This window comes from Stegodyphus dumicola, chromosome 10, assembly GCF_044657685.1.
Source record: "Stegodyphus dumicola isolate Sdum_Otavi_A_Nest chromosome 10, ASM4465768v1".
Lineage (NCBI taxonomy): Eukaryota > Metazoa > Arthropoda > Arachnida > Araneae > Eresidae > Stegodyphus > Stegodyphus dumicola.
Genome location: NC_140777.1, coordinates 96,094,601 through 96,116,133, shown reverse-complemented (window position 1 = coordinate 96,116,133; position 21,533 = coordinate 96,094,601). Strand labels below are relative to the sequence as shown.

The following is a 21,533-nucleotide window of genomic DNA, read 5'->3' as shown; positions in this document are numbered from 1 at the left end:
TATGGCAGAATTAGCAACAAATTTCATAAAAAATGTCCAATTACTAGTATGGTATAAATAATTTGGTAAACATAAAAATTTTTTATTGTAAAATAAAATTTGGGATCATTCCAGAGCAACAATAGGTTTTAATAGTTGCAAGTGTTTTGCATGTTTAACAACAATATTATTTACAACTTTGACCACTTTGTTATCGATATTATCTTCATAATTTTCAAATATTGTATAAGTAATATAGCAGATTTCTTTTGAATGATTCCAAGGGATTAATCAGACTGTTCTACCTTGTACTTCTGTATAATCATGGCTTTCACAGCATCTGTATATTCCTAATATCACACATTTGATAATTTTTGGAATATTTCTGAATATATACTACTTGCTTCATAACAGATTAACATAATGAACACAGCATGCATAAACTGTAAGAACTAAACATCTTCTCATGAACCTTAATGTAAGTTAATTTTAGACTTTTTTATGACTAGACACCTAAAAAAAGAACAGCTCAATGCAAGAATCATACAGATTTATTCAAATAGTCAAAATCTAATAATATTTTTCCAAAATGTCCATTACGAAATGCTTTTATAAAATAATTGGAACATGCTTGAATATCTGGGACTTGAACTATTGATCCTGGAAGTAAAAAAGAAATTAGCATTATAAAGCTCTTTTAAAAAGATTAGAAATTAATATTAACTTTTGCCAATAAAACCTTTAAAAAGGTACATATATAGTAAAAGGCACATATATATAGATACATACAGTAAGACCCCGCTTAACGCTGTTTCGGTTTAGCACTCTTTTATTTCAACCCGGGGATTTCCCGAAATATTATGCAGCGATAGGTTTCAAATACATATCCGAAAGAGTGTACAGTAAGACCCCGTTTAACGCGGGGGATACGTTCCATCGAAGTAGAGCGTAATGCGAAACAGCGCTAAGCGAGGCTATCTTAACATGTAAATAATGGGGTTACGTTCCATCGAAGTAGAGCGTAATGCGAAACAGCGCTAAGCAAGGCTATCTTAACATGTAAATAATGGGGTTAGGGTAAGACGGATAAAAAATGGTTAGGCATTAAATTTGATAATGTTTTTTTAATAAAAATAAAATCAAACATTTATTTCTTACAAAAATAAAAACAATATAAACGCATATACTTTTAAAAACAAATAAAATTCTCAGTCAGATCATTCAGTCTATTCTGGATTTCCAATTTTCTGCCTTTTTGTCAAGAAGGCATTATGATAGATTGGCTTAATGGCATATTGCGTTCAATTTCGCCGTCAATCCATACAGACAGTCGTTTTTCCATTTCCTCTATAATGTTATTTCTAGAACGGGTAATTCTAGTTGCAGAGCTTGACGTAGTTGCAGTTGCCGATGACAGTATTTTTTCTTATTGTTGAAGTTGCCAAAATCAATACAGCACTAATTTGAGATTGACGTTCACCAGAATCTAATCTTCTAATCACTTGCATTTGAGTTTCCAGTGAAATGCTTTTTCTGGTTGCTTTCTTTTCTTGTTTTTTATTATCACCCATGATAAAAACTAACACATAAATTTTCTTGAAAGATCATAATATTTGTCACTGTATTAATTGTTATAGTATTATACAAATTTAAACTTACAATAATGCAATAATGTCAACAAATGTTTCAAATGATAAAATTGCATCCACAAAGCAAGAAACACAACTACACTGTTTCGGATATGTTATTTGGAAACCTAGCGCTGCGCACAATTTCGGAGAATCCTTGGGTTGAAATAAAAGAGCGCTAAACCGAAACAACGTTAACCGGGGTCTTACTGTACTTGTATTTCTTGTTTGGTGCGGTATTGTACAGACATATTTTGAAGGGGTAAATGTGGAAGATGTCGAAGAAATAATTCAAGAAGCAGCGGCTAGTCTTTTTAATGATGAGCTCAAGGAATTAACTGAATAAGAAGAAAACAAAAATGTTGACAGCAGTGATTCAGAAGAAGAGCAAAAAGAACTTTCGATGGCGTTTGTAAAAAGGAGTTTGTCTACCATAACTGAAATAATGGATCAATTCATTGAAAATGATCCGAATTTTGACAGGAGCTCAAAAGTAAGGCGTGGTGTTAGAGATGCTCTATCCGTTTATGAAGAACTTTTAAGAGAACAATGCAAAAGAAAAAGGCAAACAACATTAGATGCTTTTGTCACAAAAAGGCAGAACACTGAAAACGCGGAAGGCTAACTAAATATGACTGACTTAGAATTTTGTTTTTTTTTTTAAGAATATTCGTTTTGTTATTTATATTTTGTTTTTATTTTTGCAAGAAATAATAATGTGGTATTAATTTGGGCTTTAAGAAATAAATGTTTGGTTTTATTTTTATTAAAAAAAACATACTTGTTAAATTTAATACCTAACCAATTTCCTAGCCATCTTCCCCTAACCCCAATATTTACATGCAAAGATAGCCTCGCTTAGCGCTGTTTTGCATTACGCTCTACTTTGATGGAATGCATCCCCCGCGTTAAGCGGGGTCTTACTGTATATAGTATCTTTTTTAAACAACAACAAGGAGCAACTGGATAGGTAAGTATAAAGCATTCATTTGAATAGCCTTTCCTCAAATACACAAAAAATATTCTTTAAAATATGAATTTCACAAAATTATATTAAATTTCAATGAAATTAAATTTAATGTTCAGGCACAAAAGAAATTCTGCTTTATTATTGTCATAAATAGTGTGGTTCTAATTGATATTGAACCAAAATGATGTCACTACTTAAATATTGGAGAAATTGTCTCTTTTCCTAAATATATTTAAGAAATTAGACATTATAAAGTAATAAATATGTTAAGCACAAATTGAAGAACTTAAGGTGAAAGCTGTGTGAAAATTGTTGATACTGTGTATTCTAGACCTATGCTTTTCTAGTTAAGACGGATCTGCGCATTGCCTTCAGCTCTACATGGACAATGCTGTTATCCCAAAACAAAGGAATTTATTGTCAAATAGGGCTCTAATAAGTCACACAAACGGAATCTAAGATCTGCCGTCTATGCTTCTGAGCAATTAAGAGAATCTCTGTCACATCCATAGAACAATGGTCCAACATTAAAAATGATGTCTATTCAGACTATGACACCTCTGCCACCACAATAGTTTCTTTCTCAAATGTTGAAGAAATGGTATTGGGTTTCTGGCTCTCTCTAGGTAATGTTAATCCCTTCCCCCAAAAAAAGTCTCAGCAAACTTTATATTCATCATGGAAGAGGAAGAGAACTTGCCTTTGAGATAAGGTGACCAGATTTTTTGAAAGAATGCACGATTAAGCTAGGAAACGGCGGAAGAATACGGTTTTCGGCGGCCATGTGGCTACTTCGCCAGGATATGTCTTATATTTTGTTAATTTTATAATGTTAAATTTTAATAATAACAAATAACTGTTACAACTGATTATCGAGAACTGATTATCAAAGTTCGCATTATTGATCAGTTGTTAGAATTCAACCACTGTTGTTTGGACTTAATAGCATTTTTTGGCATTGGCATTGACGAAAACACTTTGTAACTGTCTCTCAGACGATACACATCATACTGCATGCTAGTGCTAGTTAAACAAGTGATGTCAACAAATCAGCTATTCAGATAATTTAGATATGTAATTTATTTATTTATTTCACAAACACATAAATTTTCTTGAATTTAGCAGACAGTACTCTGATTAATTATATTTTATAGTGGCGGCAATAGGTCCAGCGTCGGTCTTGGAAGTGACGCTTATGACTTACGTTACGGCAAATTCAGAGGAAACAAGTTAATATTGTTATTATATAGAAAGAATTATAGGATTAAAATTTAAATATTTTTTAAAATATAGTTACTTTAATAACAAACAAATTAATTTAATTTTTAAACTAACAATAACTTACTAATATGTTCATGTAATTATGTACCTACTTACTGTGTTTTTAAGCAATATATATAGATAAAAGTTTATTATATAATTTATAAATTTATAATAAATTACTTCCTTAGATTTTTAACATAATGAGTAAGAACAGAAGATGCAAATTCAAAGATGATCTAAGAAGTGAATTTACTTTTGTTAAAAAAAAACAAAAGCGATCCCATAGTAAAATGTGAGAAATAAAATGGTGAATTTTCTACTTTGCCCAGCTGGAAGAATGATATTTCAAAGCACTCGAAGACACAGAAACATAAAATATATTTAAATACTACTGCATCTTCCTCCAAAATGCAGTAATTCTTTTGGAAAACAATTTATGGAGACGAAGAAAAGAAATTAGCATTAGCAGAAGGACTTATGTCTTTTCATGCTAATAATCACAATCATTCCTTCAGATATTGTACATCACAAGTTGTCCAAAAGTTATTCAACAAAAAAATGAGAGCAATCTACTAAAAAGAATTCACTCAAATGAGAAATATGCCAAAGAATAAAATAATACTATATGTAATTTTTAATGTATTATATTTGTAAATTGTACTTATGTGGAAATTAAAAAACATATATATTACAATACTATTTTTGCATTCTAGGAAAATTTGTGTAGCTCCATACAGACCAAATTTTTAATCAAGAATCTACCCCCCCCCCCCTCCGGTCAATGGTGTCCCACTTTACCAATGTTAAAATTTGGTCACCTTACTTTAAGACCAAGGTTTTCTGTATTCTCTCGAGTGAAAGAATGAGTAGATCACAAACAACGAGTCTTCTGATAAAATCCATATCTCATAAAACCTTAAAAAAGTAACCTTTGAAATTAAAATTCCAGTTGCAGCAGAGAACTATTTAGCTGCAGCAATCCTTTGGCACCTCGCTTAAATTGTTAAATATCAAACTTCATTCAGCACTGTAGTTCTAGTGATTCAATAACTTGAAGCTGTTTCCACAAATTGCAAACAGCACCAGGCAAACTGAAACTGTTCAGTCTCCAGTGATTCTGCACATCATTCCACATGTCAATCTTGGTTACTCTACTGCAATGCCAATGAAATTTATCAAAATTTTAGAGCAGATATTATAATTACCAGTGTGTACAAATTAAATAAAAATGGAACAACAAATGGAACCACTTTTTATACTTACTGCTTTTATGATAATAAATCAAATTATGATGAAAAACAGCATCTGAAGGAGATGCAGAATTCTTGAAGAAATCTGTCTTTAAACTTAACTCATAATACTAAATAGGAAAGGATCATTTTATTTTGATCTTTTTGGAATTCAGTCTTTATTTACTTAAAGATCGTAAAATAATAAACTTTCTGATGAAATAAGTAAGAAGTTATACAGAACAAGAAATACTACATAATTTTTTGTATTTATTTTATATACATTTATGATAATAAATTGTTAAACATTCTTGTAAGAACTCAGTTAATTTTCTTCCCCATCATTGAATGAAACTGACTCTCAAGTTACGCTATTATAAATAATTAATATTTACCTTCAGCATTTCGTATATTAAGTACTTTATTCATTTTCATTGCTATCTCAACAAGCAGCAAAGATATATTATTAACTGGTTCTTTTAATTGCAGATATTCAACATACCTATAATAAAAAGCATGTTATATTTTCACAGTACAGTAACATAAATGCATACTTAGTTTAAGAATACTACAAACTTTTACCTGAAATTTTGATGTTTGTTCAACCAATATAATAAATAATCGGCTATTAATGACTCTCCTACTAAGTTATCTTTCAGAGTTCCTAAAAATAAGGTTGAAAAAATTATTAATAAACTTTATAGTTTGATAAGGAATTGAACTAACTCATTTTTATATTTTTTTAAATAATAACAGGATTGCCACTTAAACAGGAGAATGAAATTCCCTAAGTTTTCATTTAAAAAAATTTCAGTTTATCCACATAAGCTGCAATAAATGTAAATTAATTACGCTACCACTTGAAAACACAAAAATTTGACAATTACATATGACTTACATATTATATATAAAGCATAATTTTTCACCCTTCAATTACATTGTTTTTTTAAAAAATGTGTTGAACTTTTCTTGGAGTCACAGCTCCTGGTAACTTTTTGGCGAGCTTTTTACAATTTCTCATATCCTTAATTTTGCAGCAGATTGCACAAAAAAATTATTTAGACCAAATTGGTCTTACAGTATTGTACTAACTACCTTACTTGTTAAATATATATATATATTCAATCCCCAAAGCATTACTATTATGATAGTAATAAGACTATAATAGGAGCTGTATTCCTCAATAACTTAAACATTACCAAAAGAACTTTAATACCTACAATACATTCCATCTAAGTAATAAACAAAATCAGAAATGAAACTCGTTAATTTTTCAATGCAGTGTATGAACTTTTAATTTAAGCATTGGATTTTCTCCACCATTAATTGTGATAAAATTATGTCATGAATGATAACTTTATTGTTTAAAAAAGTATTATAGATAAATTCTGGAATGGAAGTTGTTCACAAAATGGGAATGGGGGCCCAGTTCTATCCTATTAAATAATATTTAATTGCCATAAAATCACTTTAGTAATATTATAATACTTGCTAAATTTTGGAAAAAAGGGGGGAAAATTAAAGAAATCAACAGACTTTTGATTAAAAAAAACTATTAATATTAGCATATATAACACAAATTAATTAAAATTTTTTAGTAGAATTTTAAAAAGAGACTTTTAGCATATTTAAATAAAACAATAGAAAAAATACTAATGAAAAATCAGCACAAAACCACTATCGAATGCAAGTTAACAATGTTTTTGTGTGACATCTATATGTAAGAACATTAAATTTTGAATACTATTAATTTTGACTACTATCGAATGCAATTTAACAATGTTTTCGTGCGACATCTAGTAAGAACAAAAGAAAGGACTTTTTCCAAAACGAATTATAAAACTGATTTAAATGAGATTCAAAAGAGATTTTTTACTGCCATCTCTACATACGTACATATGTATGTATCTTGCATAACTCAAAAATGTATAGCCTCAGAACGTTGAAATTTTGTATATAGGACTGCTATAACATGTACTTGTGCATCTACCTTTTTGGTTGTAATCGGCTACACCAAAAGTATATAAATAAAATTAATAAGCTAGGTTTCAAGTACAGTCAAAAGTCGTTAATTCGGACACCCATAATCCGGACCTCAAAGCTAAAATCTTCTACGCATGCGCCGCATTGACACATGCGCATAGGCGTTTACGCGTGCGCATAAGACCTTTATTACGACTGCGCAAGCGCAGAATACGTTTTCGCGTGCGCGTTTTATGTATAAGCTCTAATTATACGGTATAAGCTCTAATTATCTATTTCAGTTAATGTTGATGATTGCGTTGTTCCTTAATCTTCAAATTGGATCCAGCTTATTATTTTTCGCAGACTGTAAGAGCAATTTTATAAAATTAAACTTGAACTTTCGATTACGTCAAATAGAATTTCCGATGCTGGATCTCCCAAAGGATCTACAAAACGAAAGTATGTTTTGATGTCCATCAAACAAAAAGTGGAATTGCGGCAAAAAATGGATGAAGAAGGTGACAGATGTTGGCAGTAGAGATAAAGGCAAAGCATATTTTGCTTCCCTTAAACAAAGCCAAGACTAAACTAAATAAAATTCATGCTTTATTCCGTAAATAAAATAAAAGATCTAACACTGTAGCCTTTACATTTGATTGAAAGCAAACTAGCATAATGCTAACTGATAATTACACAAGAGAACAAGAACATTCGCCGATACCGGCGTACATATATATTATACTCGGCCAACCCGCCGATCTTGACGTCATCCGCCAATCAGCGGCAACCACGTTAGCTTACCGCCGATTGTCCTCCGATCAAAATTTGCATGTGGAAAACTAAAGCCACCAAACAGCCCTCATTTCCTCATGCAAAGACAAAAACAAAACTTGCACAGAAGTTCATAGTTCAATTCCATTATACGAAAACATTTATTGTCTTTAAACACTGAAAACATCTAAACAAAACTTTCTTAAATTAACAGCAGTCGCTGCTTTTGTAAATAAGTCGGCAGTATTTAATTTACTGGTGATAAATTCAAGGTCAAACACTCCATCATTTACTAGTCTTCTAACAAAGTGATATTTTACGTCTATGTGCTTAGTTCGGCGATTTTCTATTGGCGATCTAGAAAAATCAATGGCAGACTTGTTATCACAAAATAGTTTACACTCTCTTAAATTAAACTTTAAAATTTCATCTTGTAAGACATTTTTCGTCCACATTAATTCCTTCGCTGCTTCAGATAAGGCGATATACTCCGCTTCCATGGTTGATAAACTTACACACTTTCGTTTAACAGTTTTCCAGATTACCGGTACTTCATCTAAATATAATATAAATCCTCCCATGGATACGCGGTCATCTCTATTACTTGCATAATCAACATCTGAATAACAATATAAATTTAGATGTTTAATCTTCGATAAGTTTAATTTATATAATTTAGTACTATTGAGATAACCAAGCAATTTCAACAATGCTTCCCAATGCCTAATTCCAGGATTCTCCTGAAATTGTGATAAGATATTCACTGAAATTGTAATATTAGGCCTTGTCCTGTTAGCTACAAAAACTAAACATCCTAACAGATTTCTAAAGGGTAATGTATTAATTTCCGCAATTTCTGCATTTGTAGATGGACAATCTAATTTTGTAAGAACAGTGCCCTTAGCTATGGGAAGTGAAGTTATTGGTATCTGGAAATGTTTAAATTTTTCAAAAATTTCTTCGATATATTTTTGCTGATGTAGAAAAACCCCATTCTCATTCTCTAAGAATTCAATTCCAAGTAACGTTTTAGTTTTGCCTAATACTTTAAGATCAAAAAACTTACACAGATGTGAAATTACTTTATCTATACTATATTGATCTTTACTAAAAATCACAATATCATCTACATATAACAAGAGAATTACATTTGAACCCTTATAAACACAATTACACCATTGTATTTTCTTAAAATTTAGATTTTCTAAAGTACTTTAAAATTCACAAAACCATTCACGGCCAATTTGATGTAGACCGTAAATGGCCTTGTGTAATAAACACACTTTATTTTTCTCTTCGATAAATCCCTTTGGTTGGGTCATATATATTTTCTCATTTAGGTTTGGATATAAACATGCGCTCTTTACATCTAACTGACAATTAGTCCATCCATATAAACATACCAGGATAGTGAAAAATATTCTTATGATTAAAAAATTTACTACAGGACTGTAAACGTCATCAAAATCTTCACCTCTTTTCTGCCTGAATCCCTGTGCTACTAAACGTGCTTTGTATCTAACCACTTGATTCTTTTCATTTCTTTTTAGCATATAAAGACCCATTTGTTTCCTATTATAGTTTTATTTTCTGGCTTTTCGACTAATTCCCAAACCTTTCTTTTCTTCATTGTGTCGATTTCTTCTTTTACTGCCTTATCCCATTCTTCGGCATTTATTGATTTTCCTGCTTCTTTAAAATTTTGTGGGATAACTATTTCTACGGAATTTGCCTCTTCAAACACAGAGCTAGTCTCCTGCTCTATGAAATTAACTTTCCCTGAGTATTTGTTTTTTCCACTAAAATCGAACTTATCTTTTTCAAATTTAATATTTCTTGCCTCACAATACTTTTCAATATCATTATAAGATCTAAAACGGGTGTCTGTTCTTTCTACATAATAATATATGTCTGTACGTGTTCCATCAGGCCATTTAACTGCTTTTCTTTGCCAGTTTAAGTCTGATACTTCTTTCGGAGTAGATTTGTCATATGATAACTTTATTTCTTCTCTAGAAATTTCCTGTTCTTCATCTGATTCTGCTAATAGCTCAGATTCCTCTAGTCTTTTAAATTTAGGGTTTTGATTTCTGTTCCAGGATGCCATTTGCTGCATACAGTTTTTCATCGAACTTCACATTACAGGTTTCTATTAATTTGCGTTCTTCTGGCAGCCATATCCTATAACCCCTAGTTTCCTTCGCACATCCTACCATGATTCCTTCTTTGCACCTCATTTCTAATTTATTCCTAATCTGTTTTGACACGCCAACATAGGCTTTACAACCAAATACTTTAAAATAAACAACACTGGGTTTTCTATTTAGGAACATTTTATAAGGGGTTCGGTTGCTTTTATGACATACTCTGTTCCACGTATGTACGAAACAGCCAAGAGCTTCTGCTCACCATTCTTTTCCCATTTTACCATCATTAAGCATAGCTTTAACTGCGTCTAATGCCGTTCGGTTAAAATGTTCACACACACCGTTCTCTTCTAGGGTGTACGCGTTCGTGCGTTCAACACTAATTCCATTTTCGGCTAAGTACCCTTCGAATTGCCTGTTACAGAATTCCCCCATTATCGGTGCGTATACTTATTAATTTTCTATTCGTCAGTCTTTCCATTTGCCTATGATAATTTTTATAAAGTTGTAGAACGATTCGTTTTTATTTTTCATACAATACACTGTTACTAATCTACTATAGTCATCTACAATAGCAAGAAAATATTTACTCCCATCCTTAGATGGAACTGGTAGTGGGGCACAAACGTCTAAATAAACCAACTGCAATGGTTTATCCGATCTCTTCGGAACAGATTTAAAAGTTATTCTACTAGATTTAGCAATAATACACGATTTACACCTCTCTATTGGTTTTTCAATTTCTGGTAACCATTTCACGCTTTGATTCTTACTAATTTTCTTAATATAATCAAAATTTACGTGGCTAAATCTCCGATGCCATAGCATTGCATCGTCTACTTTATTTAACTTTCCAATTTCTGTACCGTAACCAGCTTCCCTTTTACCTGTTGCATATCTAAATGGTTTTACGTCCGTCATATCGTTTAGCGTAGCATAATCTATCCCAATTATTAAAGTATATCCACATCTTCCCTTTTGAAATCACAAATTGAGCACCAGCCTTTTCTAACCTTGCTCCCGATAGTAAATTTCTTCTTAGATTTGGATTATACAACACATTATCTAACTCAATCCAATTTATTCGATTGCTTACTTTTACTGCAAATTTGAAAGTACCCTTTCCTAGTACTTTACTTTCACAATTTCCTACAGCTAAAGACATACGTATATCGTTTATTTCTTCAAAATTTGTCATTAAATTTCTATTATTACAGAAATGAGTTGTAGCTGCAGTATCTACGACTCAATTAAATTTATCTGCGTTACCTCCTTTATCTGTAGTTGTTACATAATTTTCTACTAACATTAATTCTTTATCTTTAAACTGTCCATTTTTATCGTCTATTTTAAACTTCTGATTTTTACTTACATTTTCTTTACATTGAGTAATTAAGTGCCCGAATTTATGACATCTGAAACAAGGTCCTACTCTCATATTCCCCATTTTTTTCTTAGATTTAGTTTTATTTTCAACTTTATCTTTCCCTGCGTTTAAACTAATAGTATTTTTTTTTTTTTTTTTTTTCCCCCTTTGAGAACATACAGACTCCCCGTGCACCACATATGTACAACACGGGGCTTACAGAAGTAAGTTAACTAGAACATTAAAGGTTACATGTATAAATAAACATTAAAAATTACATGCATAAATAAAGCGAACAAAAGCAGAGAACAGCAGTCTGGACTTCACGAAAACAGATAAGATCACTGGCCAAGTCATTCCGAACATTTTCAAATCGTTCTGTAAGCATAATCTAGGGCCATCAAATGTAGGGCACAAGAAAATCAAATGTTCCACATCCTGAGGAACTCTTTTTGAACATTCACATAAATTGTTTGATCGTAGATTAAAACGAAACAGATAACTTGAAAATTTACCGTGACCAGATAAAAACTGAGACACTTTAAAATTTAACGAGAGGAAAGAGTCTGAATTCAGTCTATGGTAAATAGACGGAAGGAACTTTTTGGTGACTTCAGCATTACAAGATGAAATGTATTCCTCATTCCACATAGCTAAAAGCTTTTTATAATGAAAGGACTTCCAATAACTCTTTGGAATGCTAATGTTGATATCAATGGGTAAATTTAAGGCATCTTTAGCTAAAAAATCAGCTCTTTCATTTCCGTAGAAACCATGATGAGCACGCACATAAGCAAAGCAGATATCAATACCTCTAAGTGAACTAACAGTTACTAAAGTTTCGATAACTAATTTATCGCAGCTCGTAATACTGTTCAAAAGTTGAAGAGAAGAAAGAGAATCAGAACAAATAAGGTACTTTGAGGATGTTGTGCCATGATCCTGGATCCATTTGACGGCAAGATAAATGCACAGAAGTTCTGCTTGAAAAACTGTACATTCATTCCGTATACGGTGTCTAAGAAAACAAATCTCGGAATGGCCTTCAAAAAGAACAAATGCAAGACCAACCTTGTTGTTCATCTTGCTGCTATCTGTAAAGAAAACCATATGAAAACTTATTTCAGCAGTCTCTTTATAATCGCAGAAATTTATGGGTTCTAAAGAAGCGGGATGAGGAAGATCAGTGAAGGGGACAATTCCATTAATACAGTCTTCCGAAGCATGAGTTGCCAATGACTCAAAAACATTATTCTTATATGCAATTTCAAAATCAATAGGCGGAACTCCTGAAAGAACAAAAGTAGCCTCATAGCTTAAGGTTCTATAACCACTAATAATACGAAGAAGAATTCTCCGTTGAATCTTTCTTAAATTTCTTTTGTTAACCTTCTTGGCAAGAACATGTCCCCAAGCACGACAGCCGTATGAAATGAAAGGTACAATACACTGCTTATACATGAGTTTCTTAACATCGTAGCTTACTCCAAAAGTATTTGAAAGCCATTAATAATTTTTTCACATTTAGCAGAAAGGAATTCAATGTGCTTTTTCCATGTTAATTTTTGGTCAAGAATGACACCAAGATATTTAACATTTTCTACAAATTCCAACGGAGAATTATCGAGCATCAAAGAAGCAATATTTTGTTCATCAAACGTACTGGGAACAAACATAGCTTTACTTTTTGAAGGATTGAAAGTGAGTTTATGAGAAATCGCCCAACTGAAGACAAAATCAAGAACTTCTTGTGCTCTCAAAAGAATGTTATTCAAAATCCTTCCTTGGAAAATTAATAGTAAGTCGTCTGCAAACGCAATTTTTAAACAACCGTCGAGATGACTTAAAAGATCATTTATGATTATGTTCCAAAGAGTAGGTCCGGATACAGAGCCTTGAGGACAGCCTTTTTCTAGAGAATAAACCTTAGCTTCGTTCCCAAGCTGAAGCTCAGCAGTCCTCTCGTTCAAGAAGCTTTTAAGAAGGTTATAGATATTATGTGGTATACCAGCATCTTTTAAAATTTTTAAGATAGATGGCCACCAAGCATTATCAAAAGCTCCTTTGAAATCCAGGAAAATAAGAAGTGTAGTATACTTCATTTTCTTTGCACACTGCAAGATATTACAAAGGCGAATAATGGCGTCTTCAGCGGACTTCCGAGGAGAAAATCCGAACTGAGAATCATTATAAAAGCATTTTTGTCTCAAATACCAATTTATTCTGTTAATGAAGAGAGTTTCAAGACATTTTCCCAAAGTAGGCAAAAGACTAATGCATCTAATATTATCAAGATAAGGGGTTCTTGTATCTAACGTTTTAGGAATCAAAACAACCCGAGCTCTCTTCCATTGTGCTGGAAAATGCTAATTGTAAACAAAGGTTGAAAAGTCTGTGTAGAAATGTGCTATCCACCGCATGAAAGTGCTGTACCATTTCATTAGAAAGAGAGTCAAGCCCAGGTGATTTGTTCTTCTTGAGATTTTTAATAACACTGTTAACTTCTGAAGTAGAGAACGGAAAACACGCTTACCTTGCTGTCTTCTAAATCGTCGTTTACCTGGCGAAGTCGGCTTTTTTATCGTCTATTTTAAACTTCTGATTTTTACTTACATTTTCGTTACTTTGAACGATTAAGTGCCCAAATTTATGACATCTGAAACAAGGTCCTATTCTCAAATTCCCCATCTTTTTCTTAGATTTAGTTTTATTTTCAACTCTATCTTTCCCCATGTTTAAACTAATAGTATTAAACACGCTTACCTAGCTGTCTTCTAAATCGGCAATTACCTGGCGAAGTCGGCTTTCTTGCCTTACCAATTCTTCAGCAATTCTTTCCAGCGTAAAATCTTCGTCCTTCGACCTATAGATCAACTGTACAATGCCGGAGTATTCTTGGGGTAATCTCCTTATTGCCTGGAATCCTTTAAAAAGATCTGCCAAGTTGTGACCAGCTTCAGCCAACTTCTTTGCAGTCATTCTTATCCTTGCGATGAATAATCCTATTTCTTCATTTGGCGTATATCTAATACTAAAAAATTCATCCAGTAACTGAATTATCCTTGCTCTTGTTTTGAGTTCGAATTGCTTCTGTAGAACTTCCCACGCTTCTTTACCACTTGAACATTCTTGTATCAGCGGCCTGAACTCAGCTTTAATTCCGTAATATAATGTAGTGAAGGCTCTGTTCTCTCTCAGTGTGAACTCCTGCTTTTCACGCCTTGTTGCACTTTTATCTAATTCTTCTTTTTTGTCTTCTATGAAGCTCCAACAATTTCTATCCAGTAACAGCATTTTCATGTCGACTTTCCATCGATCCCAGTTGTCATGGTTTAACAACTCAAAACCTTCAGGTAGTAATGACATCTTCAATTAAGTGTGAGCACAACGACTTGAACAAACTTCTAAGACAGGTCAGCTTCTTTTCGTGGATAACGGCCCTCTTCACCTACATTACTTCAATGCTGAGTTGAACTCGATGACTGATTAGCTGTTGGCGCTGGGCCCATAACCTGGTGATAAAGGCAAAGCATATTTTGCTTCCCTTAAATAAAGTTAAGACTAAACTAAATAAAATTCATGCTTTATTCCATAAATAAAATAAAAGAGCTAACACTGTAGCCTTTACATTTAAAATCATTTGATTGAAAGCAAACTAGCATAATGCTAACTGATAATCACACAAGAGAACAAGAACATTCGCCGATACCGGCGTACATATATTATACTCGGCCAACCCGCCGATCTTGACGTCATCGGCCAATCAGCGGCAACCACGTTAGCTTACCACCGATTGTCCTCAAGTAAACAAATAAATATTAAGCTTTTTTTTTTTTTTTTGTAAAATTTGATACCCTTTAGATCATAATTGCTCTTTATTTCATAAATTACGGTTTCATATTTTTAATTGTATAATTTCTGCATGCCATCTTACCATATTTAAATTGATGATCTATAATTTAGAAAAAACCCTAATCCGGAATCGCCGAAGTCCCGAAGAGTCCGGATTACGGACTTTGTACTGTTTTTTTTTCTATATCTTTCAATTTTTGAAGATATTTTGAGTTTTTATGTATTTTTGCCTTGCCACGACGTGAGAACTGAATTGAATGAGAAATATAACTCTAACGAAATTCGAGGAAATAAGTGTTTCATATTAGCAGCAAATATTGTCGCCAGTCTGTCACGGACAGAGACGAATGTTTACGAATAGCGCATGCGCATTAGGTTAAATGGCGCTGAATTGTCTGTAAAAACTCTTTCTTTTTTATTTGTTTTATACATCGTTGTAGATTTATTATAGTATTTGAATAGAAGATGTGGCAATGATTAGATAATTCTTCAGATGGTATAACTTTTGTGCATTCTAAGTTATAAAATGAATAAGATGCAACGCTTTTAAGTGAACCTAGTGCCAGAGTGTCGCTATGGTAAAGTAAACAAATGTAGTGAATTTTAAAGAGTGCATTTATTTTAATGTGGTTGATGTGCTATCAACTAAGTATAAGTTTAAATGAAATGCAGGAGAAAATGCGTATAATTTAATATTCCATACAGGGAAGTCATGTATACACATCAAATTTTTTTTTATGTTTAATATCACACTGTTTCTTTGCCTTAAGTGCTTGATGATAACACGAAGAGCAGATCTGGCATATCATAATATATTCAGGTGGTTAATGGAAACAAAGATGCTGGAAACTTGCTTTCCTGATTGACATTCTGATTGCTGTTGCCAAAACTGACTCTACGCCAGCTGCTTGAAGGATAATCATGTGATACACAATTCACCAAAAAGTGATTGCTTCCAATAATGGCGCAATTTTTTTTTTTTTTTTTTTTTTTAATTTTTTTAAAGGATCGTCGTATGAAATTCCCCGACTTTTCCAGATTTTGACTAAAATATTTAAATTCCCTGTCCTTTTTGAACCATTTTTGACTTCCCCGACTTTTCCCAGTTTTCAGGTAGGTGTTGGTGTTGGTGTATTTAATTATGGCAAAGCACACGAGGGCTATCTGCCTAAAGGGAGGGATGCCTTTCGTGGAGGACTTTCTAAGGGAAACTGGCTCGTATACACGTTACACATGGGGAAAACCACGAAAACGCCCATGCAGCCAGCCCGTTCGCGGGATTCGAACCTCAGACCGAACTACCAGTGTTCAGCGTCTTTACCGCTCGGCCGCTGGTGGGCCAGTTTTCAGGTAGTGCAGCAACACTGTAATAATTATACTAGGATAACAAATAATTAATGATAAATTTCATGGAAATGTATTAAATGTTTTGTAAATGTATTTGAACTATTCACATAACATTCTGAATAACAAAGCAAATTTCTTTCATTGGCTGACAGCAAAGCACCATATGTACTCTTCCTTAATGTGATAATGCTTTGTATAAGACAGCTGTGACTCAAAAAACTCATAGTAATTATTTTGTGCAGGGCAGAATTATAAAATAAAGTATCATTCTTAGATTTTGGTTATAGATTTAACACAGCACATATATTCTATGCACCAGTCCTTTAAAAAATATTAAAAAATTACAATATCACAACAAGATTGTTTCTCTCAAACTGTCAGAAAATGGAAATGAAGAACAGTACAGAACTTGCATTTCAGAAGCTACTGTTGACTGTTTCTTGACATGTCATTTTCAAAAAAGTGCATAAGCTTGGTTGTATGTTCATTCCTTTGACCATTACCAATTTTATTTGAATACCACAGCAAAACTATCTATTTAGCCAGCTGCATAAAATGGTGTGCTTGTGTGCAGAAATAGTAGCTTTGGTTTAGTTTATGCTATGATTTATGATGCATTGCACAGGAGGAATTTGATTTAAATCAAATCAAAGACGGAGTATATAGAGATGAAATACTATATTTAGTAAGGAATTATAAGCAAAATAAAATAAAAACATCTGCCCTGAAGATATGGATAGTGCTGACAGATTAACTTCGAATTCATTGCGCGCCGCGGCGTTTCGGCGTCTCCCTCCCCCCCCCCCCCCGGGCCGCAGAGCAGCGTGAAATTGATAAACAGATTTCAGAATGGTTAGGGAAACAAAGGATATGCCTTTATCCATTTTTTGCAGCAATTCCACTTTTTGTTTAACGAACTTCGAAACATACATTCGCTTTGTAGATCCTTTACATTTTACATATAAGTAAATATATATCAGAAATTCTATTAGACATAATCGAAATTTCAAGCTTACTTTTAAAAAATTGCTCTAACAGTCTGCAAAAAATAATAAGCCGGATCCAATTCGAAGATTAAGGAACAACGCAATCTGCAACATTAACTGAATTAGATAATTTTAGCTTAGCTTATACCGTCCATTATAAATTAAACGTGCATGCGTAAACGTATTATGCGCACATGCATATTCGCAGCCGTAAATGTCTTACGCGCATGCGTCAACGCCACGCATGCGCAGAAAGTTTGTAGCTTTGAGGTCCGGATTGTAGATCATTCCGGATTATGGGTGTACGAATTAAGGACTTTTGACTGTATATGGCAATTGTCAATGGAAAAGGCGTCATTCTGCAACACGACAATGCAAGACCGCAATGTGCAAGACGAACACTGGAAAAAAGTAATGATTTGAGGTAGGAGGTACTGCTTCACCCACCATACTCGCCCGATATTGCACCATTGGATTTCCATTTATTCCAATCCCTACAACATTTTCTTAGTAGCAAGAAAATTTGGACTATGCCCAAAATGACATCTTGAGATATTTTACTCAAAAACCAATTGATTTTTATAGGTCCGGGATTGAAAATCTGCGCACTAAATGGCAAAAGGTTATTGATAACGAGGGTGATTATATTATCAATTAAAAATAAAAACTTGTTAAAAATTTATTTGTTTGAATTTAATGTAAGAAAGCAAAATTACTTTTCAGTCTCCCTATTATTACAAGTGATTTTCTAAATATCACACGGTTTCTAGCCAGGCTTAAGAGATACAAAAAATGTTAATTTGCAAAATTCGATTGTAACATATATATATTTAAAACATTCATGTCGGTAATCATATTGATTAGCAATAACTTTGTAATTTTATACGATATGACTTTCTTCACGCCATTAAAACACATCTTAGGGAGAATAAGAATAGTAAAATATTTCAGAAATGAATATGCATGCTGTTCAAAAAAACTAATTGGAAAAATAATTAAATTTACTACTTTTTTTTTAAAAAAAAGGAAGAAAACCAAAATTACTAAATGTCAATTAAAAGTTTGGAAGGCTACCTATTTTACTAGGTGGGCATATTTCAGAAATGCAGGAGTTTGGCTCACACTGTGAATGGCTACAATAATAATAAATACATAATTATATCAAATTACAGTTAACTTATGTGGAAAGTATCCTAAATTTTTTTTTTGTAACTGCACGATGGGTATAGGTTGCTGACACAACAACCAGCTGAAATGAAATTATTTTTTTGTTGCCAACCATTGTAACAGCAGCATTGTTTACATCATTTACTTACCTTTTACCAGCACGATGGAGGCCCTGCCCATTTCAGGCTTTCTGAACATAACCATCTGAATGCAACATATGGCCAACAATGGATCAGCTATAATAAATTAGAGAATTGGCCTGCCCGATCGCCAGACCTACTGTGTACAGATTACTTCTTCTGGGGGCATATGAAATCCCTTGTCTATAAAACCCCCATTGATAGTGACAAGGACCTTATAACATGGATCATTGCAACTGCTGGGGAAATCCAAGACACTCCTGGAACATTTGAGAATGTTCGAATCTCCGTGCAGTGAAGTTGACAGGCTTGCATCAGAGGCAGGGTCGTGAATTCGAACACCTCCTTTGATATGAGTTGTACTTCCCTTTTGTTACTTTTGCTTTTATGAATTACTTGTAATACACAACTTTTTTCCTCCTATTTGTGTCCTTTCCTTTCATTGTGTTTTATATCTAAAAAGTGTAAAATGAAGCTTTGAAACAAGCATGGACGAAACACCCATGCCTATTGAACACCCCTTACTGCATCAGGAAGGCATTTCCGACCTGGCATTTCTATGTGTTTTGGGGTTGCCTATACGTACCCTACCTCCCCTCTGTTATATATGTAACTGCATCTATGATTACCTTTAATCACAACTGTAATATAGAGTAGTGGATGAGCAATGTAGAATAAACAATGTTTGTGTACATCTTGTAATCATCACTGAGCACATACCCAATATATAAAAAACAACACATGGGGCAGTGGACTGTAGATTAAAAAAAGAAAATCTTTTTTCAAGAACCATGCAGCATCCGGTAAAGATATTCTAAACAAAAACATGATGGGAAGTTGTTTACAGTGAGATCAAAACTTCTATCGCTGGTAAGTGCATTGTTTATTTTTTATTTAAAGTGGCTAAAAATAAGTATATATAAACTATTTTAAGTCCTAAATTAAATATGGATGGATTAAAGCCACTAAGTAATCTAAATTTCGAAGGTAATTTAAGCGAAAATTGAAAGAAATGGAAACAAAAATTCCAAATTTATATGTTAGCGTCTGGTGGTATTACTAAATCACCTGAAATTAAAGTAGCTATTTTATTGCATATTATTGGTGAAGAAGCACTTGAAAAGTTTAATACTTTTAAGTGAAGAAAATAAGAAGGATGTTGACAAAGTAATTCAAGCTTTCGAAAATTTTTGCATACCGAAAGCAAACGAAAGTGTTGATAGACATATATTTTTCTGTTCAACACAACATGTAGATGAATCGTTTGATGATTTCTTAACCGATTTAAAGAAATTAAGTAGCAACTGTGGATTTGCAGAATTAAAAGATAGTTTAATAAGAGACAGAATAGTAAGTGGAATTCTAAATAAAAATCTCAAAGATAGATTATTAAGAGAAGATCAGTTAACATTGCAGAAATGTATTAAAATTTGTAAAGTTTCTGAATTAGCAGAACTTCAGCCGAAAACTTTAACTGAAGAAAATAAAATAGAAGCTATCAAACGTAATAAATTTCCACCTTCAGAGGAAAAAAAGACAGCCTTGTAAGAAAAACTATCATGTAAAACAAAAGCAACAAAGTACTAATTCTTCTTCAAACTATCAAGGAAATAAATACAATACTCCGAAATCATGTAGAAAATGTGGAACTTTTCATAAGTTATACAATTGTCCTGCTTATAATAAGATTTGCTTGTACTGTTAAAAAAAAAAAAAAAAAAAAAATCACTTTTCTAAAATGTGCACTTATAAAAATGTTAATGTTTTACAGAATAATTTAGAGCATGAGTTACAAAATAATGGTAATGAATACATTTTAGGGTCAGTAGAAGATGCAAATCCATTTTCTAAAAATAAAACAGAATGGTTTGAAAAACTAAAAGTAAACATATCTAAATATTTATTTGTTAAGTTGGATACTGGAGCTCAGTGTAATGTGCTACCATTGCCTAAGTTTAAACAATTAAATTTAAGAGATAAATGTTTGACTAAATCAAAAGTCACTTTAAATAATTACAATGGTACTACAATTGATGTAGTCGGAAAATGTAAATTATTATGTGAAACATCGAAAGCGAACTAGGATTAAGTAGAATTTCAAGTCGTAGCATGTGATAAAACTTTTCCAGCTATTTTAGGTTTACCTACATTGCAAAAATTAAGCCTAATACAAAGGATTTGTACAGTAAATCCTGATTCCAATGAAAAGTTACCAGAATCTTTAAAAGGATATCAAGATTTATTTAAAGGAACTGGGAATTTAATTGGATATATATATCATATTAAATTAAAACTAAAAGCTGTTGGTAAAATAGAACCCTGTGGGAAAATTCCACTTAGCTTATTAAATCCATTAAAAAAAGGAATGAAAAAGAATGGAAAAAGATGGTACAGTCAAAAGTCGTTAATTCGGACACCCATAATCCGGAATGATCTATAATCCGGCCTCTAAGCTACAAACTTTCTGCGCATGCGTCACATTGATGCATGCACGTAAGACTTTTACGGCTGCGAATATGCGTGTGCGCATGCGCGTACTGTTGGCTTTAGTTTTCGACATGCAAATTTTGATCGGAGGTCAATCAGCGGTAAGCTAACGTGGTTGCCGCTGATTGGCCGATGACGTCAAGATCGGCGGGTTGGCCGAGTATAATATATATGTACGCCGGTATCGGCGAATGTTCTCTTTCTCTTGTGTGATTATCAGTTAGCAATATGCTAGT

The 21,533-nt window shown here is 32.8% G+C and overlaps 1 protein-coding gene across 6 annotated transcripts in view; it reads right to left on the bottom strand.

Annotated features, from left to right (window-relative positions):
• Window positions 1-108: 108 nt before the first annotated feature.
• LOC118201509 (mitochondrial GTPase 1) overlaps window positions 109-21,533 on the bottom strand; it is a 131,376-nt gene continuing 109,951 nt past the window's right edge. For 5 of the 6 annotated variants that reach the window (XM_085825286.1, XM_085825284.1, XM_085825288.1 and 2 more), the window contains 3 exons: window positions 5,652-5,733; window positions 5,465-5,571; window positions 109-639 (listed from right to left, as the gene is read on the bottom strand). In XM_085825286.1, coding sequence (XP_085681412.1) covers window positions 521-639; window positions 5,465-5,571; window positions 5,652-5,733 — 308 coding nt within the window. In that variant the 3' untranslated portion in view covers window positions 109-520. The remainder of the gene's footprint in view (window positions 640-5,464; window positions 5,572-5,651; window positions 5,734-21,533) is intronic. The other variant, XM_085825287.1, reaches the window with a different exon arrangement.